The sequence below is a fragment of the Rhinopithecus bieti genome, unplaced genomic scaffold (assembly GCF_001698545.2).
Source record: "Rhinopithecus bieti isolate Rb0 unplaced genomic scaffold, ASM169854v2 scaffold_15776, whole genome shotgun sequence".
Lineage (NCBI taxonomy): Eukaryota > Metazoa > Chordata > Mammalia > Primates > Cercopithecidae > Rhinopithecus > Rhinopithecus bieti.
Window position 1 is genome coordinate 281,007 of NW_016808836.1, and position 24,512 is coordinate 305,518.

The 24,512-nt window shown below is 50.2% G+C and overlaps 1 protein-coding gene across 1 annotated transcript in view; it reads left to right on the plus strand.

Annotated features, from left to right (window-relative positions):
• Positions 1-24,512, plus strand: part of RYR1 (ryanodine receptor 1) — a 165,376-nt gene that overhangs the window by 41,505 nt on the left and 99,359 nt on the right. The window contains exons 28-38 of the mRNA XM_017887349.1: positions 3,173-3,567; positions 5,164-5,296; positions 7,541-7,701; positions 8,263-8,428; positions 13,120-13,206; positions 13,386-13,612; positions 15,619-16,231; positions 19,500-19,769; positions 20,396-20,596; positions 20,941-21,052; positions 23,483-23,629. Of these exons, the coding sequence (XP_017742838.1) occupies positions 3,173-3,567; positions 5,164-5,296; positions 7,541-7,701; positions 8,263-8,428; positions 13,120-13,206; positions 13,386-13,612; positions 15,619-16,231; positions 19,500-19,769; positions 20,396-20,596; positions 20,941-21,052; positions 23,483-23,629 (2,512 nt within the window). The remainder of the gene's footprint in view (positions 1-3,172; positions 3,568-5,163; positions 5,297-7,540; positions 7,702-8,262; positions 8,429-13,119; positions 13,207-13,385; positions 13,613-15,618; positions 16,232-19,499; positions 19,770-20,395; positions 20,597-20,940; positions 21,053-23,482; positions 23,630-24,512) is intronic.

A 24,512-nucleotide genomic window follows, 5' to 3' on the forward strand; every position in this document is an offset into this window, starting at 1 on the left:
TTTTTTTTTTTTTTGTATTTTTAGTAGAGACGGAGTTTCACCGTGTTAGCCAGGATGGTCTCGATCTCCTGACCTCGTGATCCACCCACCTCGGCCTCCCAAAGTGCTGGGATTACAGGCTTGAGCTACCGCGCCCGGCCTAATAAATAATTTTTAAAACCCAGGAGGTAGAGGTTGTAGTGAGCTGAGACTGTATCACTGCACTCCAGCCTGGGCGACAGAGCAAGAACCTGTCTCAACAAAACAAAACAAAAGGACCCTGCAAAACGAGTTTTAAGTATGGGAACGTCCAGTTGAGGTCTGAGTTTTGGCAAGGTCCCTATTGGCAGTAGATTGTAGGAGGTGAGAGTGCAGTCAGAAGGACCTTAGAGGTGGCTGGGACGGGGCAGTACTGCAGAGTGGATGCAGAGTTCCTGACACCTGCCACTACCAGATGTCCCCAGCCCAAGGCACAGCATGCTACACAGCAGTGAGAATGAATACATGGAAATACACACAGCCATGTGGACGAATCTCAGACATAATGTCTAGTAGAACAAGCCGGAGACAAGACAGCACAGGCTGTGGGATTCCATTCACAGAAAGTTCAAGAACAGGCAGAGCGGATCTGTGGTGTGCTAAGTTGGGAAATTGGTTACTATGAAGGAATAACTCAAAGACATTGTTAGTTACCTTGAATGCAAATCACAGGAGGGACATCAGTCAGTAGACTATCGCTAAAGAGCAAAGGCTGGTTGGATGCGGTGGCTCATGCCTATAATCTCAGCACTTTGGGAGGCCAAGGTGGGAGGATCACTTGAGCCTGGGAATTCAAGACCAGCCTGGGCAACATAGCAAAACCCTGTCTCTACACAGAATAAACAAAATTATCCGGGCATGGTGGTATGTGCCTGTGGTCCCAGCTACCTGGGAGGCTGAAGTGTGAGGATTATTTGAACCCAGGATTTCGAGGCTGCAGTGAACCGTGGTTGCACCACTGCGCTCCAGCCCAGGTGACAGAGCAAGACCTGTCTCTAAGAAAAAAGAGTGAAGGCAGAAACCAGATTTATAAGACAGAGCGGAGAAAGAGGATAGAAAAGAAACTCCTAAAGAGTCTGAGAACAGGCCGGGCTGGGTGGCTCATGCCTGTAATCCCAGCACTTTGGGAGGCCGTCGTGGGTGGATTACCTGAGGTCAGGAATTTGACACCAGCCTGGCCAACATGGTGAAACCCCATCCCTTCTAAAAATACAAAAAATTAATCAGGCATGGTGCTGGGTGCGTATAATCCCAGTTACTCGGGAGGCTGAGGCAGGAGAATCGCTTGAACCCAGGAGGCAGAGGTTGCAGTGAGCCAAGATTGCACCATTGCACTCCAGCCTGGGTGACAGAGCAAAACTCAGTCTCAAGAACAAAAAAAAAAGGTTCTGAGAACAAAGAATCTTGTATGCATAGTTTTGGGGCAAATTCATTGGCTGCCAAGGAGTACCTAGGTTCATCTTGGCAACTGGTCCTTGGAGAGGTTAACCTGAGGAGGGGCATGAAAGAGAACAACTTTGTCTTTTTTTTTTTTTGAGACTAAATCTCGCTCTGTCACCCAGGCTGGAGTGCAGTGGCGCAATCTCGGCTCAATGCAAGCTCCGCCTCCCAGGTTCACGCCATTCTCCTGCCTCAGCCTCCAGAGTAGCTGGGACTACAGGCGCCTGCCACCACGCCCAGCTAATTTTTTGTATTTTTTTAGTACAGACGGGGTTTCACCGTGTTAGCCAGGATGGTCTTGATCTCCTGACCTCGTGATCCACCCGCCTCAGCCTTCCAAAGGGCTGGGATTACAGGCGTGAGCCACGGCGCCTGGCCCTAAAGAGAACAACTTTCATTGTTTACCGAGTCTCTAGAAGACTTTTAAGAGTCCATTGTTTTTGTTTTTTGTTTTTTGAGACAGGGTCTCGCTCTGTCACCCAGGCTGGAGGCCAGTGGCAAGATCTCAGCTCCCCGCAACCTCCACCTCCCTGATTCAAGCGATTCTTTTGCCTCAGCCTCCTTAGTAGCTGGAATTATAGGCGCGCGCCAGCACACCTGGCTAATTTTTTGTATTTTTAGTAGAGATGAGGTTTCACCATGTTGGCCAGGCTGGTCTCAAACTCCTGACGTCAGGTTATCAGCCCGCCTCAGCCTCCCAAAGTGCTGGGATTACAGGCATGAGCCACTGTGCCCGGCTGCTATTCGTGGAATTGTAAACTGAACACAGGTTCAGTTGCTCATCAGTTACAGAGTCTAGTTAACAAGATCAAGGTCTGATAGAAAGAGAATGACTTTGTTCACCAAAACTAGTCATGGAGAAGTGACCGGATTCCCATCCAAAGCAACCACTTCAAATTTGTGGGGGAAAGCAAGGGTTTAAAAAGGGGAAACTTGGCTGGGGGTGGTGGTTCACACCTGTAATCCTAGCACTTTGGGAGACTGAGGCAGGCAGATCACATGAGCTCAGGAGGTTAAGACCAGCCTAGGCAACATGGTGAAACCCTGTCTCTACCAAAAATACAAAAATTAGCCAGGCATGTTGGCTGGTGCTTGAACCCAGGAGGCAGAAGTTGCAGTGAGCCAAGATCATACGATTGCACTCCAGCCTAGGTGACAGAGCGAGACTCTGTCTCAAGAAAAAAAAAAAAAAAGAAGAAGTCGGAGAACAAAGAATCTTGTACGCACAGTTTTGGGGCAAATTTTCAGGAGGCTGAGACAAGAGAATCATTTGAACCCTGTAGGTGGAGGTTGCAGTGAGCGGAGATCCTGCTACTGCACTCCAGCGTGGGCTACAGAGCAAGATTGTCTCAAAAAAAAAAAAAAACAAAAAACATTACATTGAAGTTGAGTTGCCTGGTTACAGAATGACAGAATGGATAGTTGGATGGATGTAGGTAGGTTTTGGAAGTTACCCCAATTGATTCCAGTGTATGTCCGGGGCTGCCACTGTACAGGATGCCCAAAGAAAGGCTGCAGAGGGCTGCAAGTACCCCAGGGCCCAGCGGTGTACCCAGCCGGGAGCTTCATCCGCCTGCAGGAGGGGGCGCCCTTGACTAATTCCCACGCGGGTGCTCTATGGCCTAATGGTGGCTCCGTGGGTGACCAGGTGTGGGACCAACGGCCTGGCCTAGCCCACCTGCCCAGCTCAGTGCTCCATTCCCTGCCACCCCAGGTAGCCCGAGTGGACGGCACTGTGGACACGCCTCCCTGTCTGCGTCTGACCCACCGCACCTGGGGCTCCCAGAACAGCCTGGTGGAGATGCTCTTCCTGCGGCTGAGCCTCCCAGTCCAGTTCCACCAGCACTTCCGCTGCACCGCAGGGGCCACCCCGCTGGCACCCCCCGGCCTGCAGCCCCCCGCCGAGGATGAGGCCCGGGCGGCGGAACCCGACCCTGACTACGAAAACCTGCGCCGCTCAGCTGGGGGCTGGGGCGAGGCCGAGAACGGCAAAGAAGGGACTGCGAAGGAGGGCGCCCCCGGGGGCACCCCGCAGGCGGGGGGAGAGGCGCAGCCCGCCAGGGCTGAGAATGAGAAGGACGCCACCACCGAGAAGAACAAGAAGAGAGGGTGAGTCGAGGGGGCCCAGAGTGGGGATTGGGGGCTGCCTTGGGACCCGGTAAGTAGGCAGCCACAGTAACCTGAGAAACCCCCATTGTACCCGAAAGTAGCCCCATATATGATAAGTGGAGTAAGAATACTCCTTGTATTCTTGATGAATACATGATGAATCCTATCATGTCTCCAATGAACCCCATTTTTTCCCGGGATGCCCTAATGTCCTCAAGGATATATAATTGCATACCCTACTATCTGTATGGAGAACTCTATTATCCTTCAGTACTTGGAGGGCCCCAAAGGGCTTCGCCCAATGGACCTTACCATCCGTGGACACTAAAAGGGACTTCAGTATCTCCGTAGGAGAGTTTACTGCACCCTAAGGTATCCCAGTGAACACTCAGTGGTCTTCTAAATGGGGATCCTTTCTGTGTCACAAATGTACCCCCCAAAAGCTAACTTAAAGGGAGATTCTGAGAAGGTATTAAATCTGCTTTTCCCTACGATGGCACGTGGTTTTCCTGTTTTGTTTTTTTTTTTTTTTTTTTTTTTTTTTGAAGATGGAGTCCTGCTGCCAGACTGGAGTGCAATGGTGCAATCTCAGCTCCCTGCCATCTCTGCCTCGCGGGTTCAAGTGATTCTCCTGCCTCAGCCTCCTGAGTAGCTGGGATTACAGGCACACACCACCGTGCCTGGCTAATTTTTGTATCTTTAGTAGAGAAGGGATTTTGCCATATTGGCCAGGCTGGTCTCAAACTCCTGACCTCAGGTGATCCACCCACCTCAGCCTCCCAAAGTGCTGGGATTACAGGTGTGAGACACCATGCCTGGCTCCTTTTTTTTTTTTTTTTGAGATGGAGTCTTGCTCTGTTGCCCAGGCTGGAGTGCAATGGCACGATCTCGGCTCTCTGCAATCTCTGCCTCCTGGGTTCAAGCAATTCTCCTGCCCCAGCCTCCTGAGTATCTGGGACTACAGGCATGCACCACCACATCTGCCTAATTTTTGTATTTTTAGTAGAGACGATTTCACCATGTTGGCCAGGCTGGTCTCAAACTCCTGACCTCAGGTGATACGTACGATAGCAGTGGTTTTCAATGGAATTGAAAACCCATTGTGTCTCTTGGTGGATGTTTGGAAATGATGGAGTCTTTGTGGTCATTACATTTTAGGAGGGGCTGCTGCTGCTCAGCGGGGGCCCCGCGGTTCCACCTGCCTTGCAGTGTACCAAACAGTGCCGCACAATGAAGACTTATCCTTTTCCAAGTGCATTTAGCACCCATATGAGAAATGCATGTGGGAAATGCTGACTTAGGGGGACCCCCATATGCCCCAGTGGGGACCTCCATATTCCCAGAAGGCACCTTTAATTTGGGTAACTCAGCTTCCACAAGCGCAGAGCACAACACTTCCAGAACGGATTAGGCTGGAGTAGGTGGGAAGCCAGCCTTCTAGAGGCCATACCTGGGGTATTAGCAGCAGGGTGTATCCAAGCCGGATGTGGGGAGCATGAATGTGGGGGGCATGAATGTTGCAGGGTGTATCCAAGCCGGATGTGGAGGGCTGGGCTTGAAAGCTGGTTCTTACGGCGCCTCTCCTCCCACCACCAGCTTCTTATTCAAGGCCAAGAAGGTCGCCATGATGACCCAACCACCGGCCACCCCCACGCTGCCTCGGCTCCCTCACGATGTGGTGCCTGCAGACAACCGCGATGACCCTGAGATCATCCTCAACACCACCACGGTGTGGATCAGGAACCCTCAATTTTGAGGTCCCCCCGCATAGCATAGGCACTCCTGAATTTCCAAGTTTAGTGTGACAGTCCCCCAGTAACTGCCCACCTTACACTGGGGACTCCCCAATATACACTAGAAACTCACAAAATATGGCACACACGGATTTAATCCTTTGAACCCCTAAATCCATATAGCTACTGGCCCACAAATGGCAGGGGGTACAGTAGAGGTGCACAGCACACTGATATAACTCCCGGGGATCCCCAAAGCCAGGGCATAAGCAAATACAGACTAGGGACCCCAACATTTGGGCTCACCCATATAAACACAGTACCTTCAATGTAATACCTACTCTAATATATTACTGGGAACAAAAATTCATAATTGTCTTAATATAGTTTTGGGATTCCCCAAATCCAAAATATTTCATAGACAGACAGCCTAGTGCAGTGCTCCCCAACTATTTTGGCACCAGGGACCAATTCTGTGGAAGACAGTTTTTCCATGGACCGGGGATGTGGGGATGTGCGGAGGGATGGTTTCAGGATGAAATGTTCCATCTCGGATCATCAGGCATAGATTCTGTTTTTTTTTTTTTTTTTTTTTTTTTTGAGATGGAGTCTTGCTCTGTTGCCCAATCTAGAGTGCAGTGGCACGATCTCGGCTCATTGCAATCTCTGCCTCCTGGGTTCAAACGATTCTCCTGCCTCAGCCTCCTGAGCAGCTGGGATATCAGGCTCCTACCACCATGCGCAGCTAATTTCTGTTTTTTGTTTTTTTGAGATGGAGTCTCGGTCTGTCACCCAGGCTGGAGTGCAGTGTCGCGATCTCGGCTGACCGCAACCTCTGCCTCCCGGCTTCAAGCGATTCTTCTGCCTCAGCCTCCCGAGTAGCTGAGACTATAGGCACACGCCACCATACCTGGCTAATTTTTGTATTTTTAGTAGAAACAGGGTTTTACCACATTGGCCAGGCTGGTCTCGAACTCCTGACCTCGTGATCTGCCTGCCTTGGCCTCCCAAAGTGCTGGGATTACAGGCATGAGCCACCGTGCCTGGCCTAATTTTTGTGTTTTTAGTAGAAACGGGCTTTCACCATGTTGGCCAGGTTGGTCTTGAATCCCCGACCTCAAATGTTCTTCCTGCCTCGGACTCCCAAAGTGCTGGGATTACAGGTGTGAGCCACCACTCCCAGCTGTAGATTATTACAAGGAGTGCTCACCCTAGATGGCTTGGATCATGGTGCCAGTCCACAGCCTGGGTTTGGGGATCCCTGACCTCGAGGTTAGGATCATGGGCCGCCTGGGTGCCACTTGGGCAAGTCATTTCACCGCTCTGTGCCTTCTGTCCTATGGAGGTGCTATGGTTTCCCATCAGTAGAATGGGGTAAAAATTATACCTGCCCAATATGGAGGATGAAGTGAGTTCATCTGTGTAAAGACCTTAGAATAACAGGCCTGGCATTGTGGCTCACACCCGTAGTCCCAGAACGTTGGGAGGCCAAGGTGAGAGGATCACTTGAATCCAGGAATTTGAGGCTGCAGTGAGCTATGGTGGTGCCTCTGCACTCCAGCCTGGGTGACAGAGGGAGACCGTAACTCAGAAAAAAAAAAAAAAAAAAGAAGGAAAGAAAAAAAAGACCTTAGCACAGTCGGTGCTATTTGTGAGCAATTATTTGATTATTTTTTGTATCTATTTATTTTGAGATGGAGTCTCGCTCTGTCACCCAGGCTGGAGTGCAGTGGCACAGTCTCAGCTCACTGCAACCTCTGCCTCCCAGGTTCAAGCGATTCTCCTGCCTCAGCCTCCAGAGTACCTGGGATTACAGGCGCCCGCCACCATGCCCGGCTAATTTTTGTACTTTTAGTAGAGATAGGGTTTCACCATATTGGTCAGACTGGTCTCAAACTCCTGACCTCAGGTGATCCACCTGCCTCAGCCTCTCAAAGTGCTGGGATTACAGGCGTGAGCTACCTCGCCCGGCCTGCAATTATTTATTTGTCAGTCTGCTGTAACCTGGGAGGAACCCAAACATGGCGTTGTCACACAATATTCCCAAGGGACTCCTAAATATAGAATTGTACAAATTGACACAGAAACAGACATAACCAGGGGGTGGGGGTCTCAGATTCAACAAGTTCCTGTTAAACTCCCAGAGGACCCGACGGTCCAGGGAAACCAATTTCAAGTCCCAGGGAGCCCGAGTGCCCAGACTTCCAGACTTACCACTGGTTCCCTTCCTGTGTCCCCAGTACTATTACTCCGTGAGAGTCTTTGCCGGACAGGAGCCCAGCTGTGTGTGGGTGGGCTGGGTCACTCCTGACTACCATCAGCATGACATGAGCTTCGACCTCAGCAAGGTCCGGGTCGTGACGGTGACCATGGGGGATGAACAAGGCAACATCCACAGCAGGTGCTGGGACTGCGGGGAGGTGGGTGGTGCAGGGTGGGGAGGGCAGGAGGCAGTGGGTGCTCCCTACACCAGCTCTGTGGCTGCCTGGTTGTGGGACCTGGGAACATTCTGGAGCAGGAGGATGCTCTGGGGCACTGGGCACCCAGCTCGGACGCTTCCCTCCTCTTTTTTCTCCTCTCTTCCTGCCCTGGTATTTTTCTTCTCCTCCTCCTCCTCTTTCTCCATTTCTCCTATTCCATTTTCTCCTTTTCCTTCTCATCCTGTTGCATCTCACCCTTCTCATTCTCTGTAATCTCATTCTCTCTCCTCCTGCTTCCTTTCCTTTTCCTCCTTTCAGACCCCCACCCCCATCCTGACTCCCCACTGCACCAGCTACTAAGAATCCCAGCTCCGAAGAGCTCAGTGTCTGGGGCGAGGGGTTTCAGTGCTCAGGTCTGCAGGGGGCGGGCGTTTGGGAATGGGACTCTGAGGTTGTGTGTTTCCGGGAGCTTGGGGAAGGGGGTGTCCAGGGTCCAGAGCTACTCAGATGAGGAGTGCAGTGACCGCTTCTGTCTCCTGCAGCCTCAAGTGCAGCAATTGCTACATGGTGTGGGGTGGGGACTTTGTGAGTCCCGGGCAGCAGGGCCGGATCAGCCACACGGATCTTGTCATTGGGTGCCTGGTGGACTTGGCTACTGGCTTAATGACCTTTACAGCCAATGGCAAAGAGAGCAACACCTTTTTCCAGGTGAGTCCAGACCACAGCAACTTAGTGAGAGCATCCTCATGTCCCAGCATCCCAGGACAGCCCTTACAGATGTCCCCTGAGACTAGACCTCAGAGAGGTGGAACAAAAAGAGCTCCTAGGCTGTCCTCAAGAGGTCGCTGGGAGGCCACCTTGTTGAAACTTCCATGAAGCTAAGGTCCAGACTGGAGGAGATACAGAATCTCACTCTGTTGGCCAGACTGGAGTGCAAATGGCATGATCCTGGCTTACCGCAACCTTCGCCTCCTGGGTTAGAGGGATTCTCCTGCCTCAGCCTCCTAAGTCACTGGGATTACAGGAGTGCACCACGACAGCCGGCTAAGTTTTATATTTTTAGTAGAGATGAGATTTCGCTATGTTGGCCAGGCTGGTCTCAAACTCCTGACCTCAAGTGATCCAACCACCTTGGCCTCCCAAAGTGCTGGGATTACAGGCATGAGCTACCACACTCAGCCAGAGTCCAGCCTTGACCTTGCAAAGAGGTCTCTGTTCCCTCTTGGGCTGGGTGACACCAGTCACCAACTTCTCTCCAACCAGGGAACACACTAGGATGGGCCAGAATCCTAAGGTGGCCTTTTCCTTTTCAACATTTTATTCTGAAAATTTTCAACTATACAGCAAAATTGAAGGAACTATGTAGATAACACCCTGTACCCACCCCCAGGAATCTGCTATCAACTTTGCAGATATTGGCCTTATCACATATTAAGCTACTTATCCATTAATTTATCTAAGGTGGGTTTGTACAACTTTATTTTAATTTTTTGGCATCCATTGTTGGCTATGGAATTTTATTGCATTTTATTTTATTTATTTGGAGACAGGGCCTCACTCTGTCCCCCAGGCTGGAGTATAGTGGTGTGATCACAGCTGACTGCAGCCTCAACTTCCCAGGCTCAAGCAATCCTTCTATCTCAGCCTCCTAAGTAGCTGGGACTATAGGGTTGCACCACCTTGACTAGTTAATTTTTTTTTGTGTGTGTATTTTTTGTAAAAGTGGGTTTTCCCCATATTGCCCAGGCTGGTCTCTCACTCCCGGGCTCAAGCGATCTCCCCACCTTGGCCTCCCAAAGTGCTGGGATTACAGGTGTGAGTCACTGTGCCTGACTTATTTTTTATTTTTATTTTTTGAGACAGCATTTTGCTCTGTTACCCAGGCTGGAGTGCCGTGGTGAGATCATAGCTCACTGCAGCCTTGACCTTCCTGGGCTCAAGCAATCCTCCCACTTCAGCCTCCTAAACAGCTGGGAACACAGGCACGTGCCACCACGCCCAGCTAATTTTTTTTGTATTTACGGTAGAGATGGGGTCTCACTATGTTGCCCAGGCTGGTCTCAAACTCCTGGTCTCAAGCAGTCCTTCTGCCTCAGCCTCCCAAAGTGCTGGGATTGCAGGCGTGAGCCACCGCTCCTAGCTAAAACTTCATGTTAAATGAAGAATTAAAAACATATGCAAGAATGGAATAGTATAACGAACTGCCATGCCCCTGTCACACAGCTTCAACTCTCACCCACTCACAGCCAATCTTGTTTCATCTTTTGTGTTTGTTTGTTTGTTTTTTGAGAGAGGATCTCCCTCTGTCACCCAGGCTGGAGTGCAGTGGTGCAATCTCGGCTCACTGCAACCTCTGCCTCCCAGGTTCAGGTGATCCTCCCACCTCAGCCTCCTGAGTAGCTGAGACTACAGATGTGCACCACCCTGCCTAGCTAATTATTTTAGTTTTAGTGGAGACAGGATCTTGCTGTGTTGCCCAGGCTTGTCTCCAACTCTTGGGCTCAAGCAATCCTCCTGCCTCAGCCTCCCAAAGTGCTGGGATGACAGGTATGAGCCACTGCGCCTGACTTGTTTCATCTTTTTATATCTACCTCCTTTCCACACCCACTGGATAATTTTGAAGGAAATTGCAGACATCAGATAGTTTCATCTCTTTTCAGTATGTATCTTTAAAAGATAAGGATGATCTTAAAGAGCATAACCACAGTAGCACTATCACCTAAAAGAAAAAAAATATGGTTTCTAAATATCATCAAATATCTAGTTTGTGTTCAGATTTCTTTGGTTGTCCCAAAATGTCTTTTATCATTTCTTTGTTTGAATCAGAATCTAAGTAGGGTCATATATTTTATTTTATCTACTATTTATTTTTATCTTATTTTTTGAGACAATGTCTCACTCTGTCACCCAATCTGGAGTGCAGTGGCATGGTCTTGGCTCACGGCAACCCTCACCTCCTAGGCTCAAGCCTCCTAAGTAGGTGGGATTACAGGTGTGCACCACCACACCCAGCTAATTTTTGTACTTTTAGTAGGGACGGGGTCTGGCTATATTGCCCAGCCTGGTCTTGAACTCCTGGGCTCAAGCGACCCTCCCGCCTTAGCCTCCCAAAGTGCTGGGATTACAGTGTGAGCCAGCGTGCTCAACCTTATTTATTTAATTATTTATTTTATTAAGACAGAGTCTCGCTCTGTCACCCACGCTTGTGCACAGTGGTGCCAACCGTACTCAACCTTTATTTATTTATTTATTTATTTATTTATTTATTTATTTATTTATCTTAATTTATGAAGACAGAGTCTCGCTCTGTCACCCAGGCTGGTGCACAGTGGTGCCAACCTTACTCAACCTTATTTATTTATTTGTTTATCTTAATTTATTAGACAGAGTCTCGCTCTGTCACCCAGGCTAGTGTGCAGTGGTGCCAACCGTACTCAACCCTATTTATTTATTTATTTTAATTTATTAAGACAGGGTCTCATTCTGTCACCCAGGCTGGTGCACAGTGGTGTAATCTTGGTTCACTGCAGCCTCAACCTCCTGGGATCAAACGATCCTCCCACCTCAGCCTACCAAGTAGCTGGGAGCACAGACGCGCACCACCACACCAGGCTAATTTTTGTATTTTTTGTAGAGACAGTGTTTTGCCATGTTGCCCAGGCCGGTCTTGAACTCCTGACCTCAAACAATTTGCCCACCTCCACCTCCCATGTAATCCCAGCATATAATCCCATGCTGGGATTACAGGCTTGCACCACCATACTTGACCCAGGGTCATATATTTTAGCTGGTTGCTGTGTACCTTGAGTTTCATTTCATATGTAGATTTCCCGCTCCACTTCTTCTTTCTAGTTCTTTTTCCCCCTAGAAATGTATTTGTTGAAGGAACCGGGCTATTTGTCCTGTAGTACTTTGCTCCTCAAAGTGTGGTCCCTGGACCAACCAGCAGGATCAGCATCACTTGGGAGCTTGTCAGAGCTGCAGGATCTTTAGCTGGGTCTAGTGGTGGGCACCTGCAGCTCCAGCTACTCTGGAGGAGGCTGAGGCAGGAGGATCACTTGAGTCTGGGAGGCAGAGGTTGTAGTGAGCTATGATTGCACCACGGCACTCCAGCTTGGGTGACAGAGCAAGACCCTGCTTCTTTTAAAAAAATTAAAATGGGCCGGGCGTGGTGGCTCACACCTGTAATCCTAGCACTTTGGGAGGCCGAGGCAGGCAGATCACCTGAGGTCAGGAGTTCGAGACCAGCCTGGCCAACATGGTGAAACCCCATCTCTACTAAAAATACAAAAAATAGCCTGGTGTGGTGGCGGGCACCTGTAATCCCAGCTACTTGGGAGGCTGAGACAGGAGAATCGCTTGAACACGGAAGGTGGAGGTTGCAGTGAGCCAAGACTGCGCCACTGCACTCCAACCTGGGTGACAGAATGAGGCTTCATCTAAAAATAAATTAATTAATTAATTAAATTAAATTAAATAAATGCAGAGTATCAGGCCCCTTTCCATGCCTACCAAATCAGAATCTGATTTTGACAGGATCCCAGGGGCTTCCTGTGCATATTAAATCTGGAGAGGGCTGGCCTGGTTTCCCATAGCCTGGATCTGGCTGGTGCATTCCTGTGGTGGCGTTTTAACATTTTCCTTTGTTCCCTGTATTTCCTGTAAACTGAGAGTTGGGTCCCAGGGTGCAATTAGATCCGGTTTGGCGGGCGAGACTGCTTCAGAGACAGTGTTATTTGTGGAGGCGGAAGCTGGCTAGACGGGCTCCACTGGAAAGATGGGAGCGGGGCAAGACAGTCTGAGGACACTTCCTGGAATTCTTTGTTTTAATTTTTGTTTTGAGATAGGGTCTTGTTCTGTCACCCAGGCTGAAGTGCAGTGGTGCAATCATGGCTTACTCCAGCCTCGACCTCCCAGGCTCAAGTGATTCATCTTAGCCTCCTGAGCAGCTGCAACTACAGATATGGACCACCACACCTGGCTAATTTTTTATTTTTTTGTAGAGATGGGGTCTCACTATGTTGCCCAGGCTGCTCTTGAACTCTTAGGCTCAAGTGACCCTCCCACTTCAGCCTCCCAAAATTCTAGGATTACAGGTGTGAGCCACTGCACTCTCTGGGTTTTGAAGAATGAGTATGCTTGGGAGAGAAATGGGAAAGGCATTCCCAGTGTGGGGTGTGATGTGTGCAGAGACAGATGACAGGTTGCCCTGGCACAGTTGGAGGAGGTTGGCCTGGCTGGATCAGAGGTGGGACAGTTTAAGGGTGACCTCTGAGCCATTTTGGAGCCTCTAACGCTCAGATGAGGACCCGCAAATAGGCCCCAGAGTTTGAGGTCCAGAGCCAACCCTCCCTTACAGCCCACCCGTTTCCTCACCTCGTCCTCTTCTCCCCTGCCAGGTGGAACCCAACACAAAGCTATTTCCTGCTGTCTTCGTCCTGCCCACCCACCAGAACGTCATCCAGTTTGAGCTGGGGAAGCAGAAGGTACAAGTGCCGTGATGGGGGCGCTAATGGGGGCAGGCTGAGGCAGGAAGTGTGGGGAGGCGAGGCAGGCAGAGCCACTGAAAGGGAGGGGGCAATCCAAGAGGTCTCCCTGGAGGAAGTGGTGTGGTGGGACACAGGGGGCTGGCCATCTTGACCCATGCGTGTCTCTCTGCGCTCAGAACATCATGCCGTTGTCAGCCGCCATGTTCCAGAGCGAGTGCAAGAACCCGGCCCCGCAGTGCCCGCCGCGGCTGGAGATGCAGATGTTGATGCCAGTGTCCTGGAGCCGCATGCCCAACCACTTCCTGCAGGTGGAGACGAGGCGCGCCGGCGAGCGGCTGGGCTGGGCCGTGCAGTGCCGGGAGCCGCTGACCATGATGGCGCTGCACATCCCCGAGGAGAACCGGTCAGGGCCAGCCCAGCTATGCAGGGGTGGGCAGGTGTTGCAAGCCCTCTGGAGTCTGGGTCCGACTCAGTGCCCCTCCTCAACACAACCCTGGGATTCCAGGCAACACCCCAGGAATCTCCAGACCTACCTCAGGGGACTCAGGCTCAGCTCAGACATCCCCAGATTACACACCCCAGGGGGATTCAGACTCAACTCAGGAGCCTCTAGGCCATCCCAGTGGACCGCAGGCCCACCCTAAGGGACCCCAGACAATACCCCAGGGGCCCAGAGCCACTCCACAGGGCCCCAAACCCATCTCAGGGAGCCAGACCCACAGCAACACCCCAGGGGCCCCAAGTACACCCTAGGATCCCTGGACATGGTTCAGGAAGGCTTGGATGCACCCTAGAGTCTCTTGGGCATACCCAGGGAGACTAAGAATCCCATGGAGATCTCAAACCCATCCCAGAAGATCCAGACACACCTAGGGCCACAGACGCATTCACATGGATGGCAGGATTACTCTTAGGAACTCTGAAAATGGCCAGGCATGGTGGCTCACGCCTGCAATCCCAGCACTTTGGGAGGCTAAGGCAGGCAGATCACCTAAGGTCAAGAGTCTCTACTAAAAATACAAAAATGAGCCGGTTGTGGTGGTGTCCACCTGTAATCCCAGCTACTCGGGAGGCCGAGGCATGAGATTTGATTGAACCCAGGAGGCGGAGGTTGCAGTGAGCCGAGATCGCGCCACTGCACTCCAGCCTGGGCAACAGAGCAAGATGCCGTCTCAAAAAATAGAACTCTGAACATGGGAGCGATCCCAGACTCAGCTGGGAAGTTTCTGACTTCCTTCCTTCCTTCCTTCCTTCCTTCCTTCCTTCCTTCCTTCCTTCCTTCCTTCCTTCTTCCATTCAACAAATAGCTCTGGGTTCCTCCTATGTGCTGGGTAGTATTCTAGGCTGGAGACACCAAGCCCCTGTGAAGTGACATTCTAGTATTGCTTGTACATAACTCAGGATGCTCAGACATGTCCAAAGGGACCCAGAGTCATCCCCAGGGCCCCAGACACACCCATTTATTTATGTATTCATTCAACAAAGATTTATGGGCACAGTGGCTCATGCTTGTAATCTGAGCACTTCAGGAGGCTGAGGAGGAGGGAGGGTTGCTTGAGGCCAGGGGTTTGAAACCACCAGGAAGCATAGTGAGAACCCATCCCCACATTTTTTTTTTCTTTTTAATTAGCTTGGCTTGGTGGCACACACATGTAGTCTCAGCTGCTTGGGAGGCTGAGGCAGGAGGATTGCTTAAGCCCAGGAGTTCAAGGCTGCAGAGCTAGGATCACACCACTGCACTCTAGCCTGGACGACAGAGCAAGACCCCATCACTAAAAAATAACAACAACAACAACAACAAAAATGCTGAGCACTTTACTATGTGCTAGGTGTGGTTGTAGGTGCTGGGAATACAACAAATAAAAGCAAAAACAAAGCAGGCAGAAATGTCCTGCCCTTGGAATTTACATTCCAATGGCAATCAAACACAACCAGTGTACTCAGACCTGCCAGAGTGGGGTTCAAACCCAATCTGGGGGCCCAAACACCTCTTGGGAACATCAGATGTTCTACATGGACTCTCAGACTCTTACAAAGTCCCAGATCATCCCAGGGACCCCAGAGTTATCCCAGGGGCCCCCAGATCCCTTGGGGACTTCCAGAACCATTGAAAGATTCCTAGACCCAGCTCTACTGTCCTCACAGAACCCTAAGCTGGGAAGCCACTGGAACTCCCTGCTGCAGCCTTCCACACTCATCTAAGCATCTCTGCCTCTCTGGGATCTGTGTCTCTCTCTCCCATCTTCTCCCATGATGGGTGAATTGATAGATGGAATGGTAGGGGTTTGAAGGAGAGATGGATGAATGAATGGGGGGGTAATGATGAAGGAAATGGAGGAAGAGATGGTGGCTGGACGGATGCAGGAGGCTCATTCATCTGTCCCTGTCTGTTTCCCACCTCTGCTGCAGATGCATGGACATCCTGGAGTTGTCCGAGCGCCTGGACCTCCAGCGCTTCCACTCGCACACCCTGCGCCTCTACCGCGCTGTGTGCGCCCTGGGCAACAATCGCGTGGCGCACGCTCTGTGCAGCCACGTCGACCAGGCTCAGCTGCTGCACGCCCTGGAGGACGCGCACCTGCCAGGCCCACTGCGTGCAGGCTACTACGACCTCCTCATTAGCATCCACCTCGAAAGTGCCTGCCGCAGCCGCCGTTCCATGCTCTCTGAATACATCGTACCCCTCACGCCTGAGACTCGCGCCATCACGCTTTTCCCTCCTGGAAGAAGCACAGAAAATGGTCACCCCCGGCACGGCCTACCGGGAGTTGGAGTCAGCACTTCGCTGCGGCCCCCGCATCATTTCTCGGCCCCCTGTTTCGTGGCGGCTCTGCCAGCTGCTGGGGCAGCAGAGGCTCCGGCCCGCCTCAGCCCCGCCATCCCGCTGGAGGCTCTACGGGACAAGGCACTGAGGATGCTGGGGGAGGCGGTGCGCGATGGTGGGCAGCACGCTCGCGACCCCGTCGGGGGCTCCGTGGAGTTCCAGTTTGTGCCTGTGCTCAAGCTCGTGTCCACCCTGCTGGTAATGGCTTCCTCCTGCTTCCCTCTGTCCCGTTCTTCTTCCACAGTCCCAAAACTCCAGAAATACGTGCATCAATCCTGCTCTATTTATGCATCCAACCACCCATTCCTTCCCTCCTCTATACATCCATCCACCTTTCTTTGTATTATTATTATTATTATTATTATTATTTATTTTGAGATAGAGTCCCACTCTGTCGCCCAGGCTGGAGTGCAGTGGCACAATCTCAGCTCACTGTAACCCCCGCCTCCCGGGTTCAAGTAATTCTCCTGCCTCAGCTCCCAGAGTAGCTGGGATTACAGGCATGTGCCACCACACCCGGCTAATATTTGTATTTTTAGTAGAGACTGCTTTCACCATGTTGGCCAGGCTGGTCTCAAACTACTGACCTCGTGTTTCGCCCACCTTGGCCTCCCAAAGTGCTGGGATTACAGGTGTGAGCCACCGCGCTCAGCCTCCATCCACCTTTCTATGTATACTTCCACCATCTCCCTATCCTTCATTCACCTTTCCCTCCATCTGCTCACCTGTTATCTATTTATGTTTATTCATCTCTTCTTTCTTCCTATTCATCTATCCAACCAACCATCATTCATCCATCCATCAATCCATCAGTCCTCCACCCGCCTTTCCCTCCACCCATTCATCCTATCCATTCATGTGTGTAGATCATCTTTCCATCAACAAGTCCATCTGCCTTTCTGTCCTTTTGTTCTCTACCACTCCATTCATTCATTCATGTACCCATCTATCCAAGTTTCAATCTATTTGCCCATCCATCTTTTCATTCATTCATACAGCAGTCCATCCACCATTCCATCTGTTTGTCTCTCCACCTACCCATTTATGTATTAATCTGTCTTTCCTTCCATAGGTCCTATAATCATCTCCTCCCACCTATGCGTCCATCCATACCTACATTCACAGATCCATCCGTTCCTCCGTTTCCCACCTACCCTTCATCCATCCATCCATCTCTCCATTCATATGTATGTACACCTATCCACCTACCCACAAATCCATTTAGACATCCCACACCCTCCATCTACCATTCCCATCCTTCGTCCACCCTTGTATTCATGTACCCTTTATTCATATACCATCTAATATTATTTATATATCCATCTTTTGTTTTGTTAGTTTGTTTTTTTGAGATGAAGTCTTGCCTGTTCCCAGGCTGGAAGGAGTGCGTGGCACATCTCAGCTTACTGAACCTCCACTTCTTGTCGTTCAAAGCGATTCTCTGCCTCAGCCTCCCAAGTAGCTGGGGATTACAGGCGCCGCCACCAGCCCGGGTAATTTTTTGTATTCTTAATAGAGATGGCGTCACCATGTTGGCCAGGCTGGTCTTGAACTCCTGACCTCAGATCCACCACCTCATCCTTCCTAAAGTGCTGGAACTATAAGACATGAGCCACCGTGCCCAGGTGTTTGTTTTTGAAACAGGGTCTTGCTCTGTCACCCAGGCTAGAGTGCAATGGCACAATAGTGGCTCACCGTAACCTCAACCTCCTGGGCTTAACAATTCCTTCTACTCAGCCTCCTGAATTACCGGGACTACAGGTATGCACCACCATGCCCAGCTAATTTTTAAATTTTTGTAGAGGTTGAGTCTCACTATGTTGCCCAAGCCTGGTCTTGAATTCCCTGGGCTCAAGCTATTCTCCCACTTTGGCTCCGTGTTGAGATACAGGCATGAGACACTCTGGTCAACCTAATGTTTTTTATTTATTATTTTAATTTTGTTTTATTAGTGAGAGGACAGGTCATGGCCCCAGGCTAGAATGCAGTGCATGATTGTAGCCTACTGCAGTCTCAAACTCCTGGGTTCAAGCGATCATCTTGCCTCAGCCTCCCGAAGTACTGTGATTACAGGTGTGAGCCAACTACACCTGGCCCCACTTTTCGTACATGAACCGTATCCAAAACCATGTGGCCAAACCATCCCCCCTTACCCTCATGGCTATTCACTAATTTATCTATTTATCCACATATTTATTTACTTCCTCATGCAATCTATCAACCCATCCATCACCTACCACCTACCTATACATCCTTTATCCTTCTCTCATCCATCCACCATCATTCTCCTCCACCATTTCCTTCACTCTCTCCATCATCTCCACTTATTCAATCTTTCCTTCAAACCTCTACCATTCCAACTCTCGATTCATCCAGCCATCCATCCAGTCCTCCCTCCATTCATCCATCTGTCTCTTTCCCCCTCACTCTTCTTCCCTTTCGTCTACTCCTCTTTTTTTTTTTTTTTTTTTGAGACAGAGTCTCGCTCTGTTGCCCAGGCTGGAGTGCAGTGGCACGATCTCGGCTCACTGCAAGTTCCACCTCCCAGGTTGACGCCATTCTCCTGCCTCAGCTTCCCCAGTAGCTGGGACTGCAGGCACCTGCCACCGCGCCCGGCTAATTTTTTGTATTTTTAGTAGAGACGGGGTTTCACCGTGGTCTCGATTTCCTGACCTTGTGATCCACCTGCCTCGGCCTCCCAAAGTGCTGGGATTACAGGCGTGAGCCACCGCGCCTGGCCCTCGTCTACTCCTCTTTACTTCTGTATGTTAGCATCTTTTAAACTTTATTGTTATTATTTTTTTTTTGGAGACAAACTCTCCCTCTGTCATGCAGGCTGGAGTGCAGTGGCATAATCTCGGCTCAGTGCAACCTCTGCCTCCCAGGTTCAAGCGATTCTCCTGCCTCAGCCTCCTGACTAGCTGGGAATACAGGCATGCACCACCACAACCAGCTAATTTTTTTTTGTATTTTTGTAGAGACAGGGTTTCACCATGTTGGCCAGGCTGGTCTCGAACTCCTGGCCTCAAGTGGTCTGCCCGCCTTGGCCTCCCAAAGTGCTGGGATTACAGGTGTGAGACTCGCCTCATGTGTTAGCATCTTCATTGTGTTGACTGAGAGCTGGTGTATGCTGGGAGCTCTGCAGGCGTAGGGTGTGTCCTGGGCCAGAGGACACAGCACATGCTTAGGCTTCAGAGAAAGGACACTCACCTGTGATGGGAGAGGCACTCATATTTGGCTCTGTGGTCTGGGCTGTGTGGATGGGACACAGGGTGAGGAGCTGGGTGGATCTTAAGGAGGGTGGATGGCAAGGCGGGGGGATGCCATTCCTGCTGTGGGAGGAATCCGATCAGCCAATGAAGGAATGATTGGCATGTGCATGAGGGGCAGGTCTGGAGAGTGAGGCCAGGGCCTGATGACGGAGGCCTTGCAGGCCACAGTGAAGAACCGAGACTTTGTCCTGTAGGTGATGGGCATCTTTGGTGATGAGGATGTGAAACAGATCTTGAAGATGATTGAGCCTGAAGTCTTCACTGAGGAAGAAGAGGAAGAGGAGGAGGAGGAAGAAGAGGAGGAAGAGGAAGATGAGGAGGAGAAGGAGGAGGATGAGGAGGAAACAGCACAGGAAAAGGAGGATGAAGAAAAAGAGGAAGAGGAGGCAGCAGAAGGGGAGAAGGAAGAAGGCTTGGAGGAGGGGCTGCTCCAGATGAAGTTGCCAGAGTCTGTGAAGTTACAGGTGGGCTGCTGCTTCCTGCTTTTCAGCCTCTGTCCATTTGGGCTGGGAGACACAGGGTAGGTGGGGTGTGAGTCTGGACTTTGTCCTCAGGCAGTGGGGAGCTGTGGAAATGCATATGGCAGTGAGCAACGCTGACTTGAAAAGATCTGTTTTCCATAGAGATGAGAATATGGAGAAGGCAGTCTTTTTTGTTTGTTTTTTGAGACAGAATTTTGCTCTGTCGCCCAGGCTGGAATACAGTGGTGCAGTCTTGGCTCATTGTAACCTCCACCTCCCGGGTTCAAGCGATTCTCCTTCCTCAGCCCCCTGAGTAGCTAGGATCACAGGCACACGCCACCACGCCCAGCTAATTTTTGTATTTTTAGTAGAAATGGGGTTTTGCCCTGTTGGCCAGGCTGGTCTCGATTTCCTGACCTCAGGTGATCCACCCACCTTGGCCTTCCAAAGTGCTGGGATTACAGGCATGAGCCACCATGCCCAGTGAAGGCAGGCTTAAGGTTCCAGGCAGGAAATGATGTTGGCTGGACCTGTGCAGGGCCATGGAGAGGGGAGAGGAAGAAATAGAAGTTTCAAGGAAGTCCTGATGGTCTCACCTCCATTTCTCCTGCACGGCTGTCCTTCCACAGATGTGCCACCTGCTGGAATATTTCTGTGACCAAGAGTTGCAGCACCGTGTGGAGTCCCTGGCAGCCTTTGCGGAGCGCTATGTGGACAAGCTCCAGGCCAACCAGCGGAGCCGCTATGGCCTCCTCATGAAAGCCTTCAGCATGACTGCAGCGGAGACTGCAAGACGTACCCGCGAGTTCCGCTCCCCGCCCCAGGAGCAGGTCACCTGACCCCTGACGCTGGCCACTCCTACTATCTAAACCCCAACCTCAACATCTCCCAACTCTGATCACTGAGGACCCTCAACCTCTAAACCCGTGCTTGACCCCTGACCCTAGTGATACATTTATCTCCTACTCTGTGAACCAACCTGACCTCTGAGTCACCTCAGACTGACCCTGACTCCTTTCAAACCTCTGGCCCTAGTCTCTCAAATAGTCTTCATTAACTCACACTTTGACTCATGACCTTAGACACGAACTTACAATTGCATCTTCTATCTCTGATCTCAGAGTTCCTGCTTTGGGATCTCAGACCCTCATTCTAACCTTTGACCTTCCCCTAGATCAATATGCTATTGCAATTCAAAGATAGTACAGATGAGGAAGACTGTCCACTCCCTGAAGAGATACGACAGGATTTGCTTGACTTTCATCAAGACCTACTGGCACACTGTGGTAAGGAGTGGGGATCAGAGAGTCCTCCCTACACCAACTTTCTCTTGAGACCTCTCCAGAAGTTTCCCTAAGATTTCCTGACCTTAACCCTCTACAGTATTGGTGCTATGTAACTATTGGTTGAATGAATGAATGAATGAATGAATGAATGAATGAATGAATGTGTTAGTGAACAGTTAGATGATGCATGGAAGGATATGTTTATATGGGTATTTGGGTGGATGGCTATAAGCAGATAAATGAATGGGAATGTGAATTGATGGATAGAAGAAGTGGGTAAAAATTGGCTGGCTGGATAGATGGATGGATGAGGAGAAGGATGGATGGATGGCTGAGAACTGAGTGGAGAGATGGCTGGCTGGGTGGAAGGATAGATGGATGACCTCCATGGTTTCTGATGAGAAGTCTGCTAATAGACTTATTGAGATTCCCTTACACATGATGAATTACTTTTTCTTGGCTGACTTTTAAGGTTTTCTCTTTGTCTTTGCCTTTCAACAATTTAGTATGAGATGTCTAGGTGTAGAGCTCTTTGAATTTATCCTATTGGAAGTTTGTTGAGTTTCTTGGATATGTAATTACTTTTTATCAAAGTTGGAATATTTTTGACAGTTACTTACTCAAATACTTTTCTGCCCCTTTCCTCTTCCTCTGGGTCTCTCATAATGCATATGTTGGTACACTTGATGGCATCCTACGGGTCTCTGAGGCTTTTTTTCATTTTGCTTTGCTCTTTTTCTTTTTTTTTTTTTGAGACAGTCTCACTCTGTCACCCAGCAGGAGTGCAGGGGTGCAATCTTAGCTCACTGCATCCTCTGCCTCCTGGGCTCAAGCCATCCTCCTACCTCAGCCTCCTGCCTCCTGAGTAGCTGGGAGAACAGGTGTGTGCTACCAAGCCTGGCTAATTTTTAAATTTTTTGTAGAGTTGGGGTTTGCCATGTTGCCGAGGCTGGTCTTGAACTCCTGGGCTCAAGCAATTTGCATGCCTGGGCCTCCCAAAGTGCTGGATTACAGGCATGAGCCACTACATCTGGCCCACTTTTCTTCATTCTTTTACTTTTCTGTTCTTCAGGCTACATAATCTCTATGTCCTACCTTCAAGTTCGCTGACTGTTTCTCCTACCAGCTCAAATATGCTGTTGAACCCCCCTCTAGTAATTTTTTATTTCAGTTATTTTATTTTTCAACTCCAGAATTTCTGTATTTTAGCTGGGTGCAGTGGCTCACACCTGTAATCCCAGCACTTTGGGAGGCCGAGGTGGGCAGATCACCTGAGGTCGGGAGTTTGAGACCAGCCTGACCAACATGGAGAAACCCCATCTCTACTAAAAATACAAAATTAGCCAGGCATGATGGTACAAGCTACTCGGGAGGCTGAGGCAGGAGAATCGCTTGAACCTGGGAGGCGGAGGTTGCAGTGAACCGAGATTGCGCCATTGCACTTGAGCCTGGGCGACAAGAGCAAAACTCCATCTCAAAAAAAAAAAAAAAAGAAGAATTTCTGTATTTTAACAATCTGCCTTTTTATTAGTATTCACTACTAGGTGAGTCACTATTATCATATTTCCTTTGTTTTGTTTTTGAGACCGAGTCTCGCTCTGTCACCCAGGCTGGAGTGCAGTGGCCGGATCTCAGCTCACTGCAAGCTCCACCTCCCGGGTTTACGCCATTCTCCTGCCTCAGCCTCCCGAGTAGCTGGAACTACAGGCGCCCGCCACCTCACCCGGCTAGTTGTTTTTTTTTTTTTTTTTCCCTGTATTTTTCACTAGAGACGGGGTTTCACCATGTTAGCCAGGATGGTCTCGATCTCCTGACCTTGTGATCCTCCCGTCTCAGGCTCCCAAAGTACTGGGATTACAGACTTGAGCCACCGCGCCTGGCCCATATTTCCTTTTAATTCTTCAGGCATGGTTTCCTTTAGTTCTTTGAATATATTTGTATAACTGATTTAAAAGATAAATGTTTCATAGAATAAATAAATGAACAAAGACATGAACATATAAAGAAGTAAATGAGACCACGGGTGGTAGCTCATGCCTGTAATCCTGGCATTTTGGGTGGCTGAGGGGGAGGATTGCTTGAGCTCAGGAGTTCAAAACCAGCCTGGGCAACATGGCAAGACCCCCATCTCTACAGCAAAAGATACAAAATTAACAGGGCATGGTGGCACACACCTGTAGTCCCAGCTACTCAGGAGGCTGAGGTAGGAGGATGGCTTGAGCCTGGGAGGCAGAGGTTACAGTGAGCTGAGATCATGCCACTGCCCTCCACTGCAACAGAGAAAGACACTGTCAAAAAAAAAAAAAAAAAAAAAATGAAAAACTCCATGAATGCATGCATGCACATATGCACAAATGAAGAAGTGAGTGTGTGAGCAGGTGAATAAGCAAACTGGTGAATGACATTTCCCCGCTTCTTGACCACTTCCAGGAATTCAGCTGGATGGAGAGGAGGAGGAACCAGAGGAAGAGACCACCCTGGGCAGCCGCCTCATGAGCCTTTTGGAGAAAGTGCGGCTAGTGAAGAAGAAGGAGGACAACCCTGAGGAGGAGCGGCCAGCAGAGGAGAACAAACCCCGTGAGGACTGGGGTCACCGGGGAGAGGGCGGGGTGGGGGGTGGGCAGCCCCATGCCTGGGGAGCCTCTGTGTCCCAATGAGGGCATGAGGATGGATGCAAGGGAGGGGAAGATAGGCAGGAGTGAGAGAAGAAGAGCGGTGGGCAAACTGGAAGCAGGCATGGTGGGTCGTGCTTGTAATCCCAGCAATTTGGGAGGCTGAGACAGGTGGATCACTTGAGGTCAGGAGTTCGAGGCCAGCCTGGCCAACATGGTGAAAACCCCTTCTCCACTAAAAATGCAAAAATTAACCGGGCGTGGTGGTGCACGCCTGTAATCCCAGCTACTTGGAGGTGAGGCACGAGAATCGCTTGAACCCAGGAGGTGGAGGTTGCAGTGAGCCCAGATTGCACCACTGCACTCTACCCTGGGTGACAGAGCAGGACTCTGTCTAAAAAAACAAAAGGGCATGCTGGAGTTTGCTTCCAAAGATGGGGGCTGTAGAACATGTGTGCTGGACCAGGGTGACACAGCCTACCAGCTTAGTGGCAAACCTCTAACCATGGGATGGCGGCAACCTGAACCACTGTGGCTTCCCTGGCCTTGTGGCTTCTCTTTTCTCTCTTGATGAGACGATTACCACGCTGAGGGATTAGACAAGCAGCTGTGATGAATGTTGGGCCAATGTGTTATTTTGCAAACTGTATATTAGCCACATCTAACAAGGACAGATTTCCTGACGTTGGTACAGGTTTTATCCCGCAACATTCAGGAAACTTTTATGGGGCCAGCTTTGGGCCAGGCACTGTTACCACGGCTGGGAAATACAGCCGAGGGGAGAAAGTCAAAGCCCCTGCCTGCGAGTTTAGATTTTTTAATTATTATTATTATTATTATTATTATTA